Raw genomic sequence first — 24,317 nt, forward strand, 5'->3', positions numbered from 1 at the left:
GGAGTAGTTCAGGCAGACGTGTGCCAAAACGCAGCATAAATCCAGGTAAACCACATTTAGTGCTTATAATGAGTAGATGATGGATGCTTCTGGCATTTTTTCCAGTGGATGATGAAAACCAGCACCAATCATCAACCGCCCCTCCCCTCCCAACTCCCCCCCACCCCAAAATAAAAATTCTTGAATCACTGTCTGCTCTTGAAGCACTATGTACGAACAGATTACCACAGTTTGTGATGCATAAAAAAAGTAAAAAAGCAGATGATTGACAAATTAAAGAGCTAAACTGTGATCTCAAACACACAGCTGCTAACACTTACATAGAGAACGTTTGTGAGCTGCCTGGTGCCCACTGAGAGGAGACTGAACTGTTGTAACATCCAGACACGCTCATGGAGACGGGACGCTTGGGTCGCAGCTTTCTCCAGTTCACACCACGCCGGATTCCAAAAAGTATTTCAAGAGACGTAGCTGCTCACCGCCGTCGCGGCTCAACGGCTTTTTCCGTAGCGTTCCTCAGGATGGAGTTGGGAATCGTGCAGCGAGCGTTTTCTAAAGAACGTTCGCAGCGTCACGAACGAGCAACAGGGCCACGAAGCGTGGCGCATTTCACCACGAAAAGTCGGATTACCCAAAAATATCCCTCCCAGCGATGACCTTCCTCCTCACAAGGAGGAGGAGCCAACACGTGTCCGTGAGCGTTGTTTCCAGTCACGTGACCACGCTCGCCTTGACGCTTTCAGCCTTTTTGCGGAGTAAACAGTCAGCAAACTGGTCCCACGGGTCAGCCGCCCGTGTGCGTGGGCGGAGATGGGGATCGAGGACAAGGCCACTTCGTTAGCATGGAGCTCCGCCTGCGCGCTCCACCCTCGCGGACGGCGACCGTTAGGAATCCCACTCGCCGTCGTCGCCCCCGTACATGTCGGCTAGCTTGCGGAAGCGCGGACCCCACTCGCTGAGGTAGTTGTAGTCGTGCGCTCCGTCGGACGACGCCGAGCCCAGCGAGCTGAGGGACTCCGCCACCGACCCGCTGCCCTCGTAGGCGTACGTGGCCAGGGAGTCGTAGGGCGGCGCCGTCGGGCTGCCGTCGTGCTCCTGTACCCGCTGGCTGATGAAGTCCCGCACGTCGCCGTCGTCCCGGACCGGCGCGGCGGGTCGTCGCGCGTGGGGCGGCCGGAACAGGGGCTCCGAGGGCAGGATGTCCCGCCGTGACTTGCCGCCCTCCTCCAGGACCTCCGGGTGGCGAAGCGCTCCGATGTCGAAGGCCTGCGTGTCCTCCTCGCCCCCGCCCTCGTCGTTGTAGCTGACCACGTTGTCCCGCACGTCCTCCTTGGACACGATGAGGGGTTCCTTCTTCTTCTGACGCTTCAGGGCGGCGAACAGCACCACGATCACTGCGGGAAGAGAGGAAGCTCGGGGTGATTGGGGCAGATAATAGATGAGTACCGAAGGAAAGCGTGCAGACCCAGGCAGAGTCGGCCACAGCAGGCAGTCTGCTGCATGGGCTTCTCCATTAAGTGGCAGTGATTAGGAGAAAAATCCCAAGGAAGCAGTTTCGAACACCAGATCCGAATACCAGTGGTGTCAAAAAAGAGGCAGACACACTAAGCAAGAGACAGAGAGAGAGAGAGAGAGAGAGAGAGAGAGAGAGAGAGAGAGAGAGAGAAACGGAACTGTTTCAGGTGAGAAGGTGTAATCTCTTCTCACGACTTCGGAACAGGCAGGGTATCCTCAAACAATAACGCCCTCCGTGGGCACCAGGGCCTGTCACCTAGACTAGAGAACAGCAGCACGCTGTGTGGGTAGGAGCCAGGCCGTGCTAACACATACACCAAAGCCCCTTTAATAACGCCATCCAAGTGCCACACATAAAACAAGCATAAAAAAGAGCTTATTTAACATCACCGAGAAGGAGCGGCCAGAGAATCCAGAGAGTTGGAACTAAGAGCGGTCTGATTAAATGTAGACACAAGTGCTTTCAACAATTGGCACAGATTTCGGTGTGCAACGCAAAGCGATAATATTGCCTTTTTGTTTAATTAATTAAAGATGGGTTTAATTTGAACCGCAGTGGAATCTATTCATTGTTCTTCAGAGTCTTGATTCAAGGGCTACCGAAAAAGCATCCAAATCAGCTCGTCTATTAATGCCTGTCGGAGCCTCCTTCCCCCCGCTCACTTTATTTTGCATTCAGGCCAGATGTGCAGATTTCCGACCACCGGAAAAGTAATTAATCTAATGCAGGAGCGGAGAGATGCGCAGACTGACAGGCAGGAAGCAGCATCTCCCTGAAGGGGAGCTGAGGGATGGATGCGTACGTCGACGTGGCAACAGACACATCAGGGGACGGAGAGAGAGAGCGATGATCAGACTGCTAACACCATAGAAACCGTGGGCTCGGCCCAAGGAGGATGTGATATTTTGACTCGGGTTCTCATGGGAGTACTTGGATTTGGGGGAGGGGAGGCGGTGCAATTTTTGATTACCATAGCAACACTGCAAAGCATAAGGGCAGCGCCTTCGATTTGTCTCCCGTGCGACAGTAGCCTTGGTTACGCAGGCAGCGGATCGAACGGTATTTCCGAATGTAATTCCCATCACTACTTTCCTTATTCGTAGATCGGATGACCTCACGCTAGTTATCTGCCAAACTCATCTGACCTCACGCTAGTTATCTGCCAAACTCATTAAGTGCTACTTTATTTACCATGAAGCGTGTCTCCTAATTAATGAGTCTGTGCTCCCTGCCTGCAGTGGTTTGCAGTATGAAGGTGAGTGATTTCTTTACCGTATGTAAAAAGTGTTACCTGTAATTTGCAAGTTTGTCATTCTAATGTCCACGGACACGACTCTATGTAACACTAATTTAGAACCGTTAACCTAACGTAATTAATTATAGTTTGCATAGAAAGGCCGCTACCCTGCCAGTCAGTTTCCACTGATGTAAAGCAAACACTCAGGGGCAGGGCGAAGCAACCCTGAACCTCCAGAATTCAATTCTTGTCTGCACCTAATGCCTGCTCCAGCCAATCAAGAGCTGCCTTCGTCAAACATCTTGATTTGATTAGCTGGAACGCCTGATCTGACTATTCAGCGTCTGGAGGGGTTCAGATTAGCAGGATGAAGTGTGTGAGATAAGACAGAGGGTGCAGACTCTCTGGGTGGAGAGAGGTGATCTAGACCGATGACCCGTATCAACGCCAACGTCCTGACGCTTCGTCTGGTTACACTCGGGTCATATTTCACTTTCCAAAGGTTAAGCAAAACACAGACTTTAGCCGATAGCGACTGTTTGCTAAAGTGGATAAACTCTCGCGCTCGTCTCCAGGGATACTTACGGAGAAGAATGAGGACACACAGCAGGATGGCCACCAGCGCCCCCGTGCTGAGCCCGGCCGCGCCCCCCAGGGCTTCGGCTCCGCACGCCTCCCTGTTGCCGCCGTGGTCGCACGTGCACACGCGCACCGTCAGCGTACCCGTGCTGCTGCGCATGGGGAAGGCGCCGTCCGAGATCACCACGGCGACCACGTGAGCGTTCTGCTGCATCCGGCGGAAACCCGTGCGTCGGGTGAGGATGCTGGCCGTGTTGTCTGCGCGAGAGAAGGAGGCGGGCGCTCGGTTAAGCGTGCGACGCTGGCGAGCGACCGGATTGGAGGGATTGTCAGGGGGCGGGCAACTCACCGCCGTTGTCTCGCACTGAGAAGTTAGCCCTGACGGAGCTCTCCGGCGCCAGGCTGAAGAAGAACCGATGTCCGCCCGCCGGCTCGTCCGGATCCACCGCAGTTATCGTTTGGATTTTCTGAGACAAACCGTCAACAAACATTTTCTTTACACGAGGACCAAGAGAACAGGACACACACTCAAAGATGCTGACCTTGCCTGTGCTAAAGAGGGTTACTGCTTCAGCCATGTTAATATATACATATATTACATATAGGTAATATAAACTATATATGTATAGTTTACAAAAAATTGATATACTGATATACAAATACAAAATGTATAGACTAAAATGAATTGCTTTTCCCACAAACCATATAAGGAAACATATCGGATCTTATAGTGCTGGAAAGTGTGGCGGAATATTCAGTTCGTAATGTTTTTATCGCAGCTCCTACAAATGCTCACGCATGCACACAGCCACAAGGCGAGTTTATCGGGAGGGAGAGGATAGCCAACAGCTCGGCGACACAGCGACAGAGCTCAGGGTTGTCTCGTGGGGCCACCAAGGGCAATTTGAGGTTAAATGTCTCACTGGAGGCCACATCAGCAGAAAGCTGGGTATAAAATTTAATCAGCGCTCCTCCGGTGCTTGCCGTGTTTCTGCCTGTCAGGCATAGCAACTGGACTCGACTCCTGCCATCACTGGCTTGAGCACCGTCCCCCTTGGTCATGTGGCGAAACACACACACACACACACACACACGCACGCACACACACACACACACACACACACACACACTCCCACGTACATGGTGGCTCCCGACCAGCTTCTCCTTTTGTGTACGATTAAAATGTATGATGCTGTGTTCAATCATTTACCGCCAAATGGCCGCTTAATTGCATTATTTTTCATTTCAGTTGGACTCGAGGTCTGAATCAACTGCACGTGGGTGACTGTAAGGAATAATGGTGCTGTTAAAAGTGCCTAGCAGGTCTTTCAGAGGGGAGCGTTTCTGGGAGACGTCACCCGGTGGGCGGTCGCCCCAGTGGACGGGTCGCCCCAGTGGACGGGTCACACCGGTGGACGGGTCACCCCAGTGGACGGGTCGGTGAGCTGTGCGATGATGGACAGCAGAAATGGTGCATGATGTCAGGCACCAGAGGAGAGGTGGACAGTTATTATAAAGTGGCCGAGATAAGTGACAGTCCCTGTCATCTAGCGTGACACATAAGCTCATCAAGCATGACAAAAAAAGGACCCGGTGTCTAATCCGCAGAGGAGAAATACTCATCACTGATCTTTATCGCCACCTGAGGGAACCACGGAGCCTCACAGAGGTCACACGGTGTTCAACAAACCTGCCTGCTTTAAGTCACACCAGTCCAACGCGAACTGTGCCGAGGTGATAGACTTCCTGCCAATCTTCCGCCAAAACGACAAGTTCACAAAAAAAACCAAACAAAACAAAACAAAAACCAAACAGGTTAGCATCTGTTCGAGCGTCCCTTTACCTGACCCGCCTTGGTGTTTTCGCACACAAAAGTCTCGTAAAAGGAGGCCAGCTTGGGGGGGTTATCGTTGACGTCCAACACGCGGATGTACACGGGTACTCTGCTCGTCTGCTGGGGGTTATCTGCCCGAATGGAAAAAATACACCATTTATAATGCTGCACACCAAAACGGCACTTGGGACAGTCAGATGTTGATCCTGCATCATGGTCATAGTTAAACGCAAGCCTGATCGCCAGGTGGTATTTGCAGTGCCAGCGCAGTGCACGTAATTTCATTTTACAAATAATCGAGAGGTAACCGTCAAATATTTTGAAAATGAAATGTAAACCAACAGTTAGGATCTAGTAAAATGCAATTTATTCAAGGTAAGATGACACTGGGCTCTAGACACCCTAAGCACTATTCAATAAATTAATTTGCTTGCTTGACATAGTACGGTTAAGTACCTCAGGAAGTAATAAATGTGTGTGCTGCATAGAAAATTCCCATTTAATATATCAATACTTACACCAGCAACTTGCAGCAAACAGGAATTTAATTGGAAGGTGCAGCTAGCACACCGGGAATGCTGTCATTTCTCCGCGATACTGAACAAGGCCTACTGGGAAATACCCTTGAAAGCTCCTGTTTTAATATATCTCCACTGGAATTTAAAACACTGCCTTAAAAAGTCTTCCTGCCTCGTGGGTTCCTGGACCTCTACATTCCCTGAACTACTGTGAAGATAATGGCCAGCAAACGTAAAATTCGAAGTCACCACAGGGTCAGAGAGGAACTTCCTCAGTGAGGAAGACCAGTGCCAGAAGCTTTGTTCTTTGGCTTCAGCGTTGTGGAACAAATGTGAATGCTGAGCATGAAGGCTCCCCTTCATAATATCAAAAATAACATTATACAAAGGTCAACGCCAATGTTTTTCTTACTAACTGTGATCATACTGAGAACATTGAATGGCTATATGACACCATTTCATCCCGTTTCATAGCACAGCTGAACGATTATCAACCACAACAGCGACAATAATCAGTAGTGACATAGCAGAAATGCTACTTAAATCCTACCTGCAACTATCTAATATAACTTGACTGGATTAACAGTTTTTTTTTCAGTGTTCAATACTTTGACTCGTGGCACGCAAAAGCTTTGGATCCATGCCAGGTCTTACGGTCGATTTTAGCCAGACGTGCCTTTTCCAGTTTCCCGAAAAGGGGGCCGACTGGGTCAGAGAAATCATGAAACGAACATGGCGGTGTGACCTGAGTGTGTACGTGACTCACTGAATTCCGTTGCGATCACAGAGACGTTGTGCCAGGCGAGGTCCTCTCGATCGAGAGGCTTCTGCAGGAATATAGACCCGTTCCCAGAATGCACGTTAAAGATCCGGTCCACGTCGGTGTGCCGATCGATTGTGTACCTGGAAACGACACCTTTCGCTGAATCAATACTCTTAACTATGGAGTGATGTAGCTGTGGTGGTGCATGTTAAATGAACAATACTGCTGCATGTCGAATTCCCGAGTGTTGAACGAAAAACTGCGATGTAGAATGAACTGTTCCGCTGCTCATTTAAATTCTGCTTGACATGAACACTGCTTGCATTAACTCAACACGGGGGGATTTTGCTGGGCTTAGGAAGGGTTGGTTAGAGCAGGTTAAACCAGTCGTGGACAAAGCAAACCCCTCCCCCCTCCCAGAACCTTCTGGGTCGCTAGTCGCTAAAACACATTGGTCCTCTCTGATCATCACAGCACGCAAGTCATCGGCATGGCAGAACGCACATGAACCCGTCTGGGTGTCCGCCACACCGCCCTGTCCTTCAGGAAGGGCGACGGTCTCCGTCACACCGCTATCGGCTTCAGGAAAGGTGGCAATCTCCATCACACCAACCTGTCTTTTACCAAAGGTGCGAGTCTCACACTGCCCTGTCCTTCAGCGAGGGTGACAGTCTCCTTCACACTGCCCTCGCCTCTGGGAGCGCACCTGTGTACTCCCCCCACGCCCGCGTGCCAGCCACGCTAATCCAGGGTCACACCAGAGCATGCTTTCACGCTCTGCTGAAGTCAGGCCTCCCAAACGCACTCTCTGACCCCCTGACCAAAGAGCCCGGTCCCCAGGGCAAGTCACAGCGGCTCCTTGGTTGGGTGGACAGAGCGAAAGTTTGCCACCTGGGAGGCTGGAGTTTGAAGTCTTGCTTGCTCACTACACTCTGGCTTTCCTACACAGACTGAGGTGGAAGTAAAAACAGGCTATAAAAAACCCAAGTTCCCCAACAGTGGGAGGTCGATAAAGTACTGGGTAATTCCAAAACTGTACCGTACTATCTTAGTACAAAGAAAATCAGACAGTACAGGAAGTGAAGCTTGTTAGGTGCTTTTCCTGGGATACTTTTGGTCTCGCGTAGATCAATGAATCACAAACGAACCCCAGCTCCTCCAAAACTTTGCACACACAAATGTGCAGGCTCACACGTGCACACACACACACACACACACACACACAGAGGCTGAAGGCTGGCCCGTGCCCCATGCCCAACTGTTCTCATCACAGCAGGCACTCACAATATTGCTCCTTCAGACTCAATCATTCAGGGGCACTGCTCAATTTGCTAATTATCCTCCTGATATCAGGCAGGGCCACGGCTCCCGTGCCCGCCCGCCCGCCCGCCCGCCCCGGTGCGTCTCTGATAATTACAGGCCCCCGAGTCTCGCTCGCTGTCTGCCAAGGCACTTTAATTGCACTTCCACGCTTTTGCACTTATTTACTGCAGTCTCCGGAGGCGAGGGAGACGACGCGTCCGATTATTGGAGCGCCGAGCCCCTATCGCCTTCATCGTCAGGCCGGCTCTGGACAGCGATAATATCCTCATTTATTCTTATAAAGGAAGCCTATTACGATGATCTCGATGAGAGCCCGCAATAGAGGGACCTTTCGATTCGGAGGAGTGCAGTGCCGGGTGACTGTGACAGGCCACGAGGTGTGGGGGGTGGGGGTGGGGTTTCTGCACAGGCGAAGGCTAGACCACTGCTGCTCGGGTGTAGGAGCGGGTGGAGGAGAGGGTGTAGGAGCTTGTGGAGGAGAGGGTGTAGAAGTGGGTGGAGGAGAGGGTGGAGGAGAGGGTGGAGGAGAAGGTGGAGGAACGGGTGAAGGAGTGGGTGGAGAAGTGGGTGTAGGAGTGGGTGGAGGAATGGGTGGAGGAATGGGTGTAGGAGTGGGTGGAGGAACGGGTGAAGGAGTGGGTGGAGGAGCGGGTGTAGGAGCGGGTGGAGGAACGGGTGGAGGAACGGGTGTAGGAGTGGGTGGAGGAGCGGGTGTAGGAGCGGGTGGAGGAACGGGTGTAGGAGTGGGTGGAGGAACGGGTGTAAGAGTGGGTGGAGGAACGGGTGTAGGAGTGGGTGGAGGAACGGGTGTAGGAGTGGGTGGAGGAGTGGGTGGAGGAGAGGGTGTAGGAGCGGGTGGAGGAACGGGTGGAGGAACGGGTGTAGGAGTGGGTGGAGGAGCGGGTGTAGGAGTGGGTGGAGGAGCGGGTGTAGGAGTGGGTGGAGGAACGGGTGTAGGAGTGGGTGGAGGAGCGGGTGGAGGAGCATGTGGAGGAGAGGGTGTAGGAGCGGGTGGAGGAGAGGGTGTAGGAGCGGGTGGAGGAGCGGGTGGAGGCGAGGTCGGATCCGGTATCTCGGGCTGCTTACTTGACGGGGACGTGGCGTGCGTCGGGGTCGGTGGCGCTGACGGAGCCGACCACGGTGCCCAGAACGGCGTCCTCCTTCACCTCCAGGGTGTAGCTGGACCGCTCGAAGCGGGGCGGCTCGTCCACGTCCTCCACACTGACGCGCACCGTGGCCAGGTCCTTGGAGTCCACGCTGACGTATCGCGGGTCCGGGTGCGTATTGCGCACCTGTAGCTGCAGCGTGTACGACCTCTTCCGCTCGTAGTCCAGGGCCTGGTGAGAGAGGGGCGACCCGGACGATGAGTGCCCGGCCGGAGAGTCCGTCCCTGGCGATCCGGACCGCGGTGTGACCGTCGCTGCTCCCGAGGGACGGTTCCTACCTTCCTGACGGTGAGGACGCCGTCCTGGGTCTGTCCGTCCGTGGCTATGTCGAACATGTCCAGGCCGTCCCCGCCGACCACGGTGTAGTCCATCTCGGCGTTCCTGCCGATGTCGGCGTCCACGGCTCGCACTCGTCCCACGGCGGCTCCCAACGGTGCCAGCTCGGGGACGCTGAACTGATACACGCCTGTGGGGAGAGACATGACATACACCATGTGAACAGCTTCTAAGCTGTGAAGCAGAAACATTCTCACAGAACGATGTGCTATGATAAACTTTTACAGCATTTCACAGGAGGAGGGGCAGGGGGAGGGGCAGGGGGAGGGGCAGGAGGAGGGGCAGGGGGAGGGGCAGGAGGAGGGGCAGGGGGAGGGGCAGGGGGAGGGGCATAAAGGCCCTGATGATGATGTGAAGCCAGTCTGGGATTATCACCCAGACCCAACACTCTCCGCTGATGCGTGAAGGCCATCTCAGCCAGTACCGCACCCCCACCGCCACCCCGAACATTTTGTGATGGTCTGTGTATTCTCATGCTGTGTCAGATCTTGCCAGTAACATTGTTTTTCCCCAGTGCTTGTTATCAAGCACCAAAATATACAAAATATACAAAAAAATAAACATTTCGTTTAGTTTAGGTCTGTTGTCCTACATCAGCAATTTTACTTGTTTTTAATGTTAGACAAACACGACCCGTTGCATTTGATTTGTATTGGATCTGCTAAACCACAGAGGCAGTAATTGCTGTAATCAACAGAAAATGACTAAAGGGAGACTAAAGACTAAATCCTTAGCTAAAGACTAAATCCGGGTCATGCCGGGCCGTCCTCGGCATTCTTACTGTGTGAGAACTGAGGCGGGTTGTCGTTGATGTCCGTCAGAGTGATGTTGACCGTGGTGATGCCCGTTAGCCCTCCCCGCTGGCCGGCCATGTCCTTGGCTTCGATCACCACCTGGTAGTGTTCCCTCTGCTCCCGGTCCATGTCTGCCGGCCCCAGAGCCGTCCGGATGATGCCTGTGGGAAAAACACACAGTTTGGGTGGGTTCTGTTATTCTCACACCACCATGGTGTATCCCACGCTGTGGTTTCTGAAGGAGAAAGTGGTGAGTGAGATGGGTTTATAGCCACGTCTAAACTAGCCAATCACAATGTCCGAAGGACCGCTGGCCACCATGGGGACATAGTAGCGAGAGTTTCCATAGCAGCTACTGGAATAGGGCGGAGCTCTGAGATCGTACCGGGCACCTGTCAATGCCTGGTATGGGTAAATTTAACCCATCGCAGGATAAGGGCTTATTAAACTCAAGCAAGCTTTTTTGAGAGCCGCCCCTTCAAACCTGGCTCTCAGAAATAGACAGAAGACAGCCAGCGTTGTTCCGCATCGCCAAACGCCGACCGACGTTGCGAAAAGCAGCTTCTTCTTGATGTGACGGGCGGAAAACTAGCACTCGTAGCAAACGGCGAGAACCCAAGGGCTGATCGGCGAGAGAAGGGTGTGACCGGCCGTAAAGGTGTCACGGACGCGATCTCGGATGGCGCTGGTGTCGCTGCTGCCGTCCTCGTAGGCCGCAGAGCGGAGCCGAGAGAGCCGGTTCTAGTACCCGGCATGCCGGGTCACGCGTTTCTCCGAACGCCACCAACGCTTCCCAGATTAACCGTGAATCTGATGAATGTCCCCCCTTTTTTCAGCCCCTAATGCTCTTTTAGGATGGTTATGTGCTCTGGGTTGACATGGACATCATCATCCATGTGACATTTGGGCTAACCCATATCGGTGTTAAGCTCCATGGTAATCTGCCATAGGAGCTTTTGTGTTGAGATTTTACTTTGGTTTTAAACAAAAGACCTCAGCTGGAGATGGTCCAGCGTGCACATTAGAATAATTAAACCAACCGCACGGGTTTGCCACGCTAAAACGCTCGTGCGTGCGAGACATAATGCCCGACTTTCACATTACTCAATTACTGCCTTCCTCTCACTCACCACATCTAAACGCCCTCTCCTTGAATTCCTCCCTCTTTGCCGATCTTTGTTCATCCTTTTCTGTGCGTTCTGACATCTACGATGTCCGATAATGATACAATGGACCTCTCTGCATGCTCTGACCTGTGTTAGACTCCACTGAGAAGTAGGGGTGACCCTGGCTTATGCTGTACACCAGCTTCGCGCTCATCCCAAACATCTCGTCATCTGCGTCGTGGGCCGTGACCTGAGTGACCGAAGTACCTGAGAACAGACGAAAGAAACGAGTGATTAGGCCAGCAAATGACTCCGATGAGTCACGACCGCAGTGTGTTTATAAACATTAATTGCACATAAATTAGACTTAACGACTTATTCCTTTGTTGTGCTTCAACAAGACACTATGAGGTAGTTTACAGGGAGTGAACAGAAAAGTCATTAGAGCGTAGACTCAAAATATTCTCTGATGTGAGATGCGGACTATAATAAGCTTGTGTGGTGGCTCAAAAGAAATTAATCTGTTTATGAAAACACACATCTGTACATCTGTGGTAGGTAGGGCGTACCGATGTGTGATCTCTCGGGGACGCTGGCCATGTAAACCTCCTTCTCAAACTTGGGCTCGTTGTCGTTGATGTCGTGGAGTTTGACGATGAACTCCGTCTCCGGCTCCAGGGGGACGCCGTTCCTTTTGTCCACCGCCTGGGCTCGGAGCGCGTAGGACGCCTTCTCCTCGCGGTCCAGACTGCGCGTGGCATGCAGATCGCCCGAGGTGGCGTCTATCACGAAGATCGTGCCGGCTCCTTCGCCCGTGAGCACGTACATCACGGTGCCGTCTCCGCGATCCATATCGGAGTGAAGCTAGGGAAGGAGAAGACCGTTGGAGTGATTCATCAGAAGCCCTCCAGATCTGCCTTGGGTTAATAACACTCCGTAAAACACGTATTATGAGTGTGGAGACGATTTAGAGGCTGTCGGTCTTACTGGAAACAACACAATACACTTAAACTGCGAAAAAAGAAGAAAAAAAAAGGACGTCTGCTATCTGCAGGTACTGCAGGGCAATATGGGAAAATGAGGCTGTGGAAAATTGAAATCTGATTGCTTATCACATGAAAGTAAGGAACATCAAATATGCAATTAAGGTGAATACATATTCATTACAAAGAGAGCCGTCCCCCACCTGCTATCTCTGTGAGGAACGGGCTTTTTTTTCGATGAATTTCATGAGCGAAATCAAACAGAGCTTTCCCTCACATCCCCAGAGAGGGATGTTTCAAACCCGCCTCGCTCCTCCAAAGTCATGGCATTCATGGCGGCTGTTAGAGGGAAGGGTCCCGTTTTCTTTCACGTGTTAAAAGCTCGGACCTGATTGCTGTGAACGACGGGCTCTGAGGACGGAGCGGAAGGAGCGATACTGCGTTATGTCCACGGTCTGAGTGGGCTGCTTTAGTGCTCACTTTCTTCAAGTGGATCTTGGTCTTCCAGCGGAGCTACATCTGGTCTTCAGGGCGAAAGCACGTCAAATAGCTGCACGTTTGCAGATGTGAATGCGCGTTCAGACACAAAGGTCTCTCCTGCACGCCGGTCACATGCGACTCCGGGTTCCAGCCCGTCCTTTCATGGCCCTCTTTTACACAACGATCTACAGGGAAATGTCTGCAAGGCAGTAATGGCCTTTCAGGTTTCAAACGGTCCATAACTCCATTAAAAAAAGGTGCCTTCTCAGGTCTTGGAGAGGGTGGGTGATGCGTCTCTCTAACATCCTTCACAGCGTACACTCAAGGTTGGAGCTTAGAGGACTTCCACCCTACGTAAACACCACCAGCCCCCCCAACCCCATGAACGCTCCACCACACGCAGACACTTGGCAAAACAAGACAGGCCCTGCACAACGGGGCAGACGGGATGTTTTTAATCATATATTCAAATCTTTGATCCTTTGTCCAGACCCCTGGTGTCTGTGAGGGTGGGAAGGATTTGCCCCTGGTTGTCTCCGGACGCCTCATCTCCGACCTGGCGAGAACCGTTGCGGGAGAACGCAAACGTCTCCCAGAGCCCACGCATTTCATCTCCCGCACCGCTCCTTATTAAGGGCAGACAGCTGAGAGACAGAGGACGGAGAGAGATGATGAAACCCCCAGCACTCTCCACTGACTTTTCATTATTCCGATCCTATCCGGAGCTGTATCTGCTCCCATAATGAAACATGGAAACTCGCATACAATGGGAAACACAGTATTGGCACAGAGATGAAAAAGTCAGCACCTCGCTATGGTGAGGCTGTAGCGTCTTGCCGTGGCTTCCAAATGTTTCCTAGATGTGTGCCACTTGCAAGAGCCTTCACGGTCTTGCTGTTCTTACAAATTGGATATTGACGCTTAAATTATACCTACACTTGACCAAGCACAGAAAAAGATCTTCTCTTATCTTTAACCTTGTTACCATTGCGGCCACCCAGACTGATTGATAGTGGGGAAAAAAAACACTGCTGTATTTCAGGTTTATGGCGGTAATTGTTGCAATGTTTATGTATCGAAACGTAAATAAAAATGCAACGCAACCACCATAAACTAGTGGAAAGTTGATTTTAGAGTAAATAACTACATACTGTAACTGCAATGTACAATATATTGCAAAACATTAAAGCAAAATGGAGAATTTTTAAGGCAATGGTCACGGCTGTCCTGTTTGAGCTGGAGCAAACTCACATTTGCTGGACCATGTGAATCTGGCGAACCACCTAATCAGCCATAGAAACGACCTCCGCCATCGCGCGCTTCATTAGTGTGAATGAGAAAAGCTGAAGGGCTTGATATGGATGGTGTCCTACCTTGCCGATATACTGGTAATCCGTTCCGGTGTACTCCTCCTGCAGGAAGAACTGGTTCCACATCCAGCCCCGTTTGGATCGCCTCAGAGCAGCCTCGCCCCCCTCCGCCTGCCTCGCCCCCGCCTCCTCCTCGTCCTGGGTCCCCGTCTTGAGCGCCACGCCTCGCGCGCTCCGGGCCACCCACGCCCATAACAGAAACACGACCCAAGTCCTCATCCCGGCCGGCCGCTGCGTCTTCGGTCCTATCTGCCCAGGTTCAATCCTCGTCCAGTGGAGGTGGCCGCCACCATAGTCCACTCTGCTAGCAACTGGTGGCGAGTGCGTGGTACCTGTAAAACCAGAGAAAACCAGTCAAAAAAGAGGTGGAGGCTCCAGACTGGACCCACCAACAACTGCTGGGGATCCTTCACTTTTTTTTATTAGAGTCTCGCGATGACAACCACCTGCTAATTAAAAGATATTGCTTGGAAAAATATGATGGCAATTGCGTGGGATTTCGTAGAGACTCCGATATCTATATAATTGGTATCCCACAATTTAGAGACTGTAAAGTCGAGCGGTTAGGGTTCAGTTCAGCAGAGGGCTGGTTAGCAGGAGTGTGATGAAACTCTAATGCGCAGCAACACCAACCCCCCCAACCCTCCCCCAACACCCACCCCCACCAAAGCCATTAGCTTCAGACTCCAAAAAACTCTACAAGCAAGCCAATGGCGCTTAGAAATCTATTATCAATGAATCAATACAAGTCCACTCTAACTGTCCTGCTTTTAAAGACCGAAACACTTATGCAGCAATTGAGTTAGGAAAAAATGAGGGTGGAGAGAAAAACCCTCACGTGGCCACAGAAATGTTTCATGGGAAATGTCGGTTTTAGCGGTGGGCAGTGGGAGAACAGCGTGGTCCCACTGCCGTGACCCGTGGGCTGAAAACCGTAGAGACAAAAGCTTTCCGCTCGCGATATAATGATGAGCAATCACCACGTTTCCTGTCGCCACATCAATCTTAAGGCCCGTCCGCGGCCCAGCGGCCCGGCTGGCCGGCATCTTTATCGAGTAGATTGCAAATGTGATTGCGGCGGGTTGGCTGCGGAGGGGAGACGGCCCTCGCCGCCACGGATCGCATTTAAGTGCTTTTCGGTTTTTGATTTACCATATTGCCGGTGACATTTGCATGCGTCGGCCCATCGATATAAAGCGGAGGAGGGCCGGAGCGCATGTGAAGGGGAGGGCGGGACGCTGGTGGCCCGTGGATTGTGCTGAAATGGCAGAACGGAGCGGTTGGCGCTCCTCGTCCGCCGCTACGCCTGCCAGTCGGCCGAATCTCTCCACCAAGCTTCCCGTTTTGTTCGGCTTTATGAATTGGCTTAATTGAATAAGTTAACAATAGATACTGGGTCATATTGATTTTGCTGTCAAAGCCGATGAGCTCGAATGTACCATGGGACCACCACAATGCATATGTGTGCAATTGACTGTGTGTGTGTGTGTGTGTGTGTGTGTGTGTGTAACAAAGAAAGATAAAGGAGATGTCGGTTCTCCTATGTCGCACAATTCTAGTTTATGGAGGCTGTTCTTTATAGATTTCTGGGGTCCAAACTCCCGAGAAATGGCTCAGTGAACATATTAGTCAAACTCAGGGAGCAATTTTGCGCAACTCTATGACCTGGCAAATCCCCCGACACCATCCTGTTAGGGGAAGTCAGCTGGATCTGAAGTGGTCCGGTTACACGGTGCCGTACAAGGAACAGACGCTTCTCCCTCTGCCAAGCTCCACCTGTGCGCATCACATGTTTGAGTAGGGGTGCATGTAGGGGCGGTGTAGAGGGGGACATAGGGGCATAGCAGCAGGCTTAGGACTGGGTATAGGGGTGTGTGTAGGGGTGTGTGTAGAGCTGGGTGTAGGAGCGGGTATAGGGGTGTGTGTAGAGCTGAGTGTAGGGGTGTGTGTAGGAGTGGGTGTAGGGATGGGTGTAGGGGTGTGTGTAGAGCTGAGTGTAGGGGTGTGTGTAGGGGTGTGTGTAGGGGTGTGTGTAGAGCTGGGTGTAGGAGTGGGTATAGGGGTGTGTGTAGAGCTGAGTGTAGGGGTGTGTGTAGGGGTGTGTGTAGGGGTGGGTGTAGGGTTGGGTGTAGGAGTGGGTGTAGGGGTGGGTGTAGGGGTGGGTGTAGGGGTGTGTGTAGGAGTGGGTGTAGGGATGGGTGTAGGAGCGGGTGTAGGGGTGTGTGTAGGGCTGGGTGTAGGGGTGTGTGTCTGATGGGTGGAGGGTAGCCAAAGCTCCCCCGCTGTCCATAAACGTGCCGGCATGACGCCTCTACTGTGCCCTGTTTGTCTTTTTAATGCTGTTAGCATAAACACACTAACATACCTGAGCTGGGATGCTTGTGTTGTACAACCAAACATCCAGAGGGGGTTTAGATGAGTCTACACCGTGTACTCAGTACTTACCTGTGTGCTTTATGCCTTAACTACACATGCTTTGGCAAGCTATGATAACAATAAATGTATTTTCTCTCAAACTAATTAGTACGGGTGGCCTATCCTGTGTCTGTTTTTGTTTCCAGACAACTTAGCATGTTGTCTGACCTTCAGACATCAGCTGATTTTTTTTTTTTTCTTCTCTCTTTTTTTTTGTCTCTTATAAATGCCTTGTTTTTATTCTCCCTCAAAGACACAGTCCCCTCGGTGTCTCCTGGGAGCGGCGGAGACGGGTTGGCCCGGGGAGGTTATGAGGACTGACAGGCGGGAGGGAGGGAGGGGGGTGGGTGTGGGTGGGTCTGCGTGGGGGGGGGGGGTGGAGCGCGTGGATCAGCGACACCTGTGGAGGACGCAGGGATCGGGGCGGGCGGACAGGGTGTGTGCGTGCGTGCGAGCGTGTTCGAGGGCTCTGCAGCGCTGCCCTCCGCTATAGTCCCTCCGCGCGGCAGACAGCCACGCCGCCCCCCCCCCCCCCCCCCTCCTCCCCCCCCAGGAGTCCCGTGGGGGCAATTATAGGAGAGGGAGAAGGAGAATGTCAGCCACAGGCAGCGACAGGTAACGAGTCCTGCTGCGGGAGGCGAGGCTCGGTGCGGCGGAGCGGGAGGTGGGGGTGGTGGAGGTGGGGGTGGTGCTAGCACGGTGGGGCCAGCTACCGCCTCCTCTCAGTCCTCCCACAAAACGCCAGACCAACGCCCATTAGCTGGGAAGCCCGAGCCTCACGCCTCTTAAATAAGCCAGTCATGTTTTGCATGCCGATTCCTACACGATAACCACGATAACGACGCTTAGCATCGCGGCACCCGACGAAACGTCCGATTGCCGTGAATTGACGTACGAATGTCGTTTTCCCGCCCTGCTCACACACTCTTATCAGCGCTCTATTAGGAGGCCGACGAAGCTGTTCTCATCGCTCAGGCCGCAAGAACGCTCTCGCGTCACACTCGCGTTGAAATGTAAGGAGACACGTGCCGAGCTCAGGGTGAGGGGAGGATCAGGTGGAGTCAAATTGACTCGGGGTGCCGCGCTGGAGCAGAACCGGGCCGATCCTGTTTCCATTCCACGGACTCGCTGGCCAAGCAGCCAATCCCGTGCCATTCCCCCAGGGCATTGTGGGCAATCAATACGCATCGATCCGTCTGTTTGGGGGGAAAAAGGATGTCTAGACAGCTGGGTTTAAGGATGCTAAGGTATCATTTCTACCACAACGCTTCTGGAGAATGATGATTGATTTATTCATCTGGGTCATCACTTTACTACATCGGAACTCCTGTTCGTTTCCCACATCTTTTCATACGGGTCCACCACCAACCCCTTTAACAATTACACCCCCCCGAAAGAGGCCCAAAGAAATCAGCGGTTGGAGCAAACCTATTGTGGGAGGCGTCTGGGGGCACGACGGAGCTGCTCGTCGTGATTAGCGTGGCTACAGGCCCCGAGCCTGGCGTTCCCGGAGCGCTAGTGATACATGCTAATTCTCTTCTTACCACCACTTGTTGGAGGTGGATGGAAGCCCAGAGCGGGTGACTTCAGCACAGGCTGCCGGTCCCTGGCAGCGGGTCCTGCCAGCCCGTCCGAGGCGTAATCCTGTGGCCTGGGCTCCGAGCAGACGCAAGAGTCCCCAGCCCCCCCGCACTAATCTCCCCCACAACATGTGCGTCTAAATCTCAACAGGAGGTGATGGATTCGAATGTTCAAGGGCTTTTTTCCTCCTTTGTTTCTGCTTTCTTTCTTTCTTTTTCTTTCTTTCTTTCTTTTTTTTTTTGCTCAATGGGATGGTCACATGCACTAACACAATTAATGTCAGGGAGTGTTGCTTGGACCAGATGGGACCGCTTAATTACGCAACGCAGAAGCCATAATGGGTTGTGTGAGCAGCGCTGTGACCGTTTCCTCTGCTTGGCCCAAGAAGTAGTGTGAAAGTGCACGCATTGTGTTCACCGGCCATGGGGCGAACTGCAAAATAGAATTCCACCCTGTGTGCTAAAATCCAGTGTTCCCAAAATGACCCATTCAGGTGCGTGGCATTCACACGCACGAGGGGCCCCGGCCACAGCCGTGAGGGGCCCCGGCCACAGCCGTGAGGGGCCCCGGCCACAGCCGTGAGGGGCCCCGGCCACAGCCGTGAGGGGCCCCGGCCACGGTTAGAGCCCTTATTCCAGCTGATTCGCCATTGTCTGTCTGCGCTGTTCAAACAGGAACCACAAAGCCCCTGTTAACCTGTGGGTGGTGTGTGTGTGTGTGTGTGCACGGCCCACCGGTGTGCTTCCTCCGTTATGCAGCGGCTGTATTGTGGTATGTTTGTTTGGGGTTGTCTGGGTAGGGCCGGGGCGGAGGGGTGGCGGACCCCCATGAGAACCGAAGCTTTCGTCTCCGCGGGAGATCTCGGGTCAGTGGCTTCCCCCGAGCACTGGGCTTCTGCACCGGAATGCAGAGGCTCTATTGCAATGCAAATGGGCCCCCGTTTATGTGTATGTGTGTGTGTGTGTGTGAACGCGAATGTTTATTTGTGTGTCTGCAATTGCTTGTCAACTTCCACCCCCACTGACAAATAGGAAAATCGGGAGTGGACTCTGTTAATAGAGTTGTTGACGTGGTCAAAGTCACGGTAAACTCTTCACAGGGCAACGTTGAAATTTATCGTACGTGTTTCCCGCAGGGCTGGAGTTCTCCAACAGTGCCATTAACTCATCCAGAGACGCCAGTCCATCTCGTAGTTTTGGAATTTCACATTGGTAATCACAGCAGACCAGCATGGCCAAACGGCAACTCCATAACTATCACATCCTAGGACGACATTTCAGTTTATGGACAGGATTAGCACTGAGAAGTGTGGATAGAAAAACTTGCACTTTAAGGAGTAAGTCAAGAGGAGTGGATGCCTATAGCTCTTGTTTTTTCCCCCCTTAGGACAGTATGTTTTTTTTTAACAAAGTAACAATGTTTTCATTTGAAAAGGTCACACTAAGTCATCTTGATTGCAATCACAATATGGTCTGACATTTTGATTTTGTTCCTTACAGTTTAAGCTCCAGAACAGAGAGAGAGGGAGAGAGGGAGTGAGAGAGAGAGAGAAAGAAAAACATGTATCAACAAAATTAATCGATAATGACATTTATTGACATTAACAACTAAAGAAATAGAAAAAAAAAAAAAAAAACCAGAGCGGCCACAAATAAACGAAGGGCCTATAGCAGCATATAGGAAATATCTAGTGTTAAAAATGCGTTCAAGGCAAATGCGGAAGGAGGTGAAAAGATCCTGATGACGCCGTTCTGTCCTCCGTCCCCCATTTCACGGCTGAGCCGCGGTCGTCTGCCGCCTGCGTTCTGCGGGGGAGCTGAACGCGCTGGTCCCGGCCTTGTGGGGTTATTGGGTCGGCCATGCTCTGCCGCCCCGTGTACAAAAGAAACGCGTTTGTTCCACCGGGCCCCCGGGACAGGTGCGCACGTGGCCCGGCCCGCCGGCGCGTGTGGGCGGAGCGGCGTTACCTTCAACCTCCGCCTCGGCGACAAACCTCCGCCCACTGTGAGGGCCGGAGCTGCTTCCTGTCGCTGATAGCAGATAAGGCTCGAGGGTGTCAGTTCAAGCACAAGTATACTGTATACAATTGTAACTGTGATTTCACAGTCATAAGCACTCTTGTCTCCTATATTGTTTGTTTTTGTGGGGTAATCTGGCCTGTCGTACGCAGGGCTCACCCGACCTTTGAGACACGCTAGCGCATGGCACTGGCTAATGTGTCACGGACCTGGCAGGTTCGCTAGTCAGTCGTGCCACACGCCGCTCCCCCACTCCACTGACTCGTGTGGTCAGAGAGAGCGATCAACTGACAGACCAAAGTCAGGAGGGAGACAGGTTTAAGTTAATGGCATTAACAGTTCAGACTGACCAAGGAAAACAGGAACAAAAGTGGAAATTTGCCTTTTCACAAGTGCAGCATTGTGGGTAAATAATCACAGGTGTTCAAACTGGGCAGCAGTGTTACTAACTTCTCAAGGTAGGACACCGCTTTATAAAAATATACAGCTAGCTACATTACATTAGACTGTTATGGTGGGGATCATTTATTACACACTTCAAAATCTGTTGAAAGTGAAGTGAAAAAGAATGTTGTAATATTATAGTAATTAAGTTCAAATAATTCTAAGTACAGACAAGTAACAAAAATAATAACTCTGGTTGCCACAGGATAAAAGTGTGAAGACTGCAAAAATCAGCTGTGAGATGATAAGAGAATGAGATAAATATCATGGTAAACCTATAGCTGATATGTTAAACCTATAGCTGATATGTTAAACCTATAGCTGATATGCTAAACCTATAATCAGTAAATCTGTAAATTTGTAAAGCCAAATCTGTAAATATAAACATGGTGACCCTGTTAAGAACCTCCACACTCTCATGAAGTCCATGGTTTGGGCAGACTGGGGAAGGCCTGCACATTCAGGAGAAACAGCGTTTTTGTTTGAACCTGTAGCCCCGACTCTGCTTACGCAATCTCCAGACCTTCTCTGCCATAAATCAAAGCATCCATGAGGAGAGAGCAGCCTCTACATACCACGGTCATCAATCGTGAGGTGACAGGATCAAGGTGCCTTCCATGATCGTTTGGCTACAATTGGGGTCTCCGGTTTGCCTCGCCACTGTGGGGAGGGAGCCTTCACGTAAAGGGGTGGAGTACACAGGGCACATGTGCAGTGGCCAGACCAATTCAGCGGTGCGATCCAGGGGTCAGGGGTCAAGGCGATTTCTGTGTAAAACTCCGAGCCACAGAGGTCACCCTCATCACATGCTTGGCGATCAAATCACGTTAAGACTGACAAGAGATGCAGGAGATTTTTTTGACCTAGCTGACTGCTACCAAGACCCCCGTCCTCACGATCTGTATTCTCATTTGTACACGTTACAGTATTCACAAAGACAGCAGGCCCTTCCTTATCTATTCCAATACACAAGCCCTGAATGGCAGAAATATTCATTATGCATTTAGAATTCCGTTTTAAGTTTGTTTTTCATCATCAATGCCATTTTCCCCCTCCTAATGCTCCCTCCCCGACTGTGATCTGCCCTGTCTCCTCGCTCACCGTGTGATGTGAGCAGGATGGAGTGGGTCCAACCCCTTCGGACTCCGTGCCGGGCTTTCCTATAGGGACGCTGCAGATGAAAGAAACAGGGCCAGCCATCGTCATGTGTCTTAAAAGATGAAAATAAGCGCTGGGCTATAACATCTGTTCAGTCTGTGTCCAAAAAATTAGATAGTGTTAGGATATCATCCTCTTCCTCCCAACGAACAGAGCAAACAATCAAACAAGCAGATTACCACAGGAACATCCTAAGTAATGTTTTTAGCGTGGGTATCTGGCCAGTGCTTGTGGCTTTTGCAAAAATCCAATCTTGAATGAAACCGACTGGATACTGGTTGGTTCTGAGCCCATCCTCAGGCACTCAGGAAATCCTGTCACTGGGTTTCTGTGTCGTAGAGGAGTACCGAACGTTGCCAAAATCCACACAGAGATAAAAACGGTACTCGTGTTTTCCAAAAGATTCAAAAACATTTTAAATAACATTTAGTCAAAAAGTCACATCAACACACCAAATCACTGGAAAATTCTGTTTGAAACTCTTGCTGTAAAAGCGTCTCCATTTCTTTGAAATGGCTGCCAGTGTTTTTGGCTACTCATTTATCGTTATCTCAAAGTGCTCTTCTTTGACATTGCAACAGGCCCTGAAAAATCCCATTAGTGACGTAACAGCACTACACATGGCTTCATAAATCACTCTGGGGTGAAATTAATTACAGGCGCCTGCTAATCAGTGTTATCCAACTCTATCTTCTGCAGCAAACACAGCTGACTGTAGGCTATTGTCATGTCAGGTGACGACGGGCACTGATCTAATTAGCATACAGAAGTGCTAGAGCGTTTGCATACAGACATTCTTTTAGTCTGGATGACTGATTCTTCCAAGCATTTGAAAAAGAAAAAAAGAAAATCTAAAAAAAAGTGAATACATCAGTTTGAAACTACATAACAAAGATATATGTTGTTTGTGTGATGAAGCTTTGTCTATTTCAGACCTCCACAATGGCAGCCTAACGTCTGTGTGCTGTGCTCAGTAATATATGTACCCACTGTCACATGCCATAAAAAAAAATGAACTGAAATGTTATTCAAGATGTCATGTATATTTTATGCTTAAAGTGAGTGAATGAAAGAGTAGAAGCTTGTTTTCATTAAATTACCATTTACATCAACATATGTTATTAGTCTACTATAAGCATCCAAATATCCAAATTCAAAACAAAAGGACACGCGTGCGCGTGCACGGGCACGTGTTAAATGATGCACAGATCTTTACTCTCCGGTCAAGCAAACGTATTAACATTTTAAAAGCTGATAACGTGATATGCTCACCGAAAACCAACATTCCACAAGCACATCAATATCCCCATGTTGGCTGAACTTTAAGTGTTCTCTGATGTCCAGAGGTTCTCTGTATCAACTCTAGCTGTTGTCTTCTCTTCTACGCTGGAGATTTAGCACTATATCCGTTTTTTCGTCACTCCACGTCTACAGGCCCATTACCTTCAGTGGTTATACACTACAACGCAAACATGGTATATGGTATACAGTAGATGTGTAACAGCAAACGTGTTCGTAAAAATGCTGATTGTGGCACCACGATTTGCCGTACGGTTTGATTTGGTTAACGTTTTATTTTGCATAACAACTAATGAGCCAATCATTCTTTTTTTCTCTTTATTAGTCTTTGACAGTATTTTGAATCTACAGGTAGACTAATTGCATGAATATACACACATAAGAAGCTATTGCTTAAAATAACTCACCGAGTGCACATATATTTTCTTAATTAAACTAACTTGGTCTGTCGTAGTATTGCGACAATGCAAATACGAGATTAGAAAGACTGAGATACTGTGGGGCCTCGCATCGGTGCACAGGCCTAATGGTATAAAACTGTATAACTGTACGAAAGCAAGACCGTAGATATTGGCCCACAAACGGAATAAAACTAAAAGGTTGCAGAACTCCAGGCGCATTTAATTCAGCTGCGGCCAATTTTATTGTTTTGAATCTCTGCCAAAGGATCAGCCGTTTACCTTCGCAGTCAGCACAAAACTTTAAACGTGTAATACAGAAGTCATATTTACCTGCATATACCATGTTAAATGTTGCATATGTAACTAAGCGAGTTAAACTGACATCACGGCTAAGTATAGCGACATAATTCTCATAATCCCGAAAAGCCATAATATTCTCATTATATATTCCGTTATTAAATACACACCATATGTCTGTGTAACACATTAAAACTTCAGAGGAGTAGACAACTGCGACAAAATATAGCCAAATTCAACTTATTTGTACTTTAGCAGTTTACTAGACAGCGTGTTCCACAATATCTCATTCTGCACAGCAACGATAACAACGCAGATCACCAAAAGTCATATTGGTGTCTCGTGCATGTAGTACTATAGTGCAGAAATGTTTACCAATATAAGCATAAAACAAACAAACAAAGCAAAATAAACCCGACCGACTCACCGCGACGTGAACCAGGCGACAGTAGTCCGGGGCGAGATGCGTATCCGTAGGATGCTGTAGAGGAACTGCGCGCACGCGGCGTCGCTCGCGCCTCCCGGTCCCTCTCTCCTCCCCTCCACGCGCGCAGCATCACCGGCTCAATCGCGCCGCTGGAGCCGCCTCTGATTGGCTGTCATCCGAGTCTCCATCACCGAGCCGTCGTGGACCTCCGCCAATGTGAAAGTAGTTTTGGGAGTAAATCCTTAAACTGTTCCGCGCTTGTTAAGAGATTT

General features: G+C 50.7%; 1 protein-coding gene across 2 annotated transcripts; it reads right to left on the bottom strand.

Moving 5' to 3' along the window:
* Positions 1-164: 164 nt before the first annotated feature.
* On the bottom strand, positions 165-24,317 carry cdh6 (cadherin 6). Of its 2 annotated transcripts, XM_076981545.1 has the most exons (13): positions 24,046-24,126; positions 21,565-21,634; positions 14,009-14,337; positions 11,742-12,036; positions 11,320-11,439; positions 10,054-10,227; positions 9,215-9,402; positions 8,857-9,107; positions 6,451-6,587; positions 5,176-5,297; positions 3,682-3,799; positions 3,339-3,590; positions 165-1,394 (listed from the first exon to the last, which is right to left on the bottom strand). In XM_076981545.1, exons 3-13 carry the CDS (start codon positions 14,222-14,224, stop codon positions 886-888), a joined length of 2,382 nt encoding a protein of 793 aa, XP_076837660.1. In that variant the 5' UTR covers positions 14,225-14,337; positions 21,565-21,634; positions 24,046-24,126; the 3' UTR covers positions 165-885. The 2 variants fall into 2 exon arrangements, with proteins under 2 accessions (XP_076837660.1, XP_076837659.1); XM_076981544.1 differs by lacking the exon at positions 21,565-21,634 and having other exon boundaries at positions 24,046-24,317.

This window comes from Brachyhypopomus gauderio, chromosome 19 (genome assembly GCF_052324685.1).
Source record: "Brachyhypopomus gauderio isolate BG-103 chromosome 19, BGAUD_0.2, whole genome shotgun sequence".
NCBI lineage: Eukaryota > Metazoa > Chordata > Actinopteri > Gymnotiformes > Hypopomidae > Brachyhypopomus > Brachyhypopomus gauderio.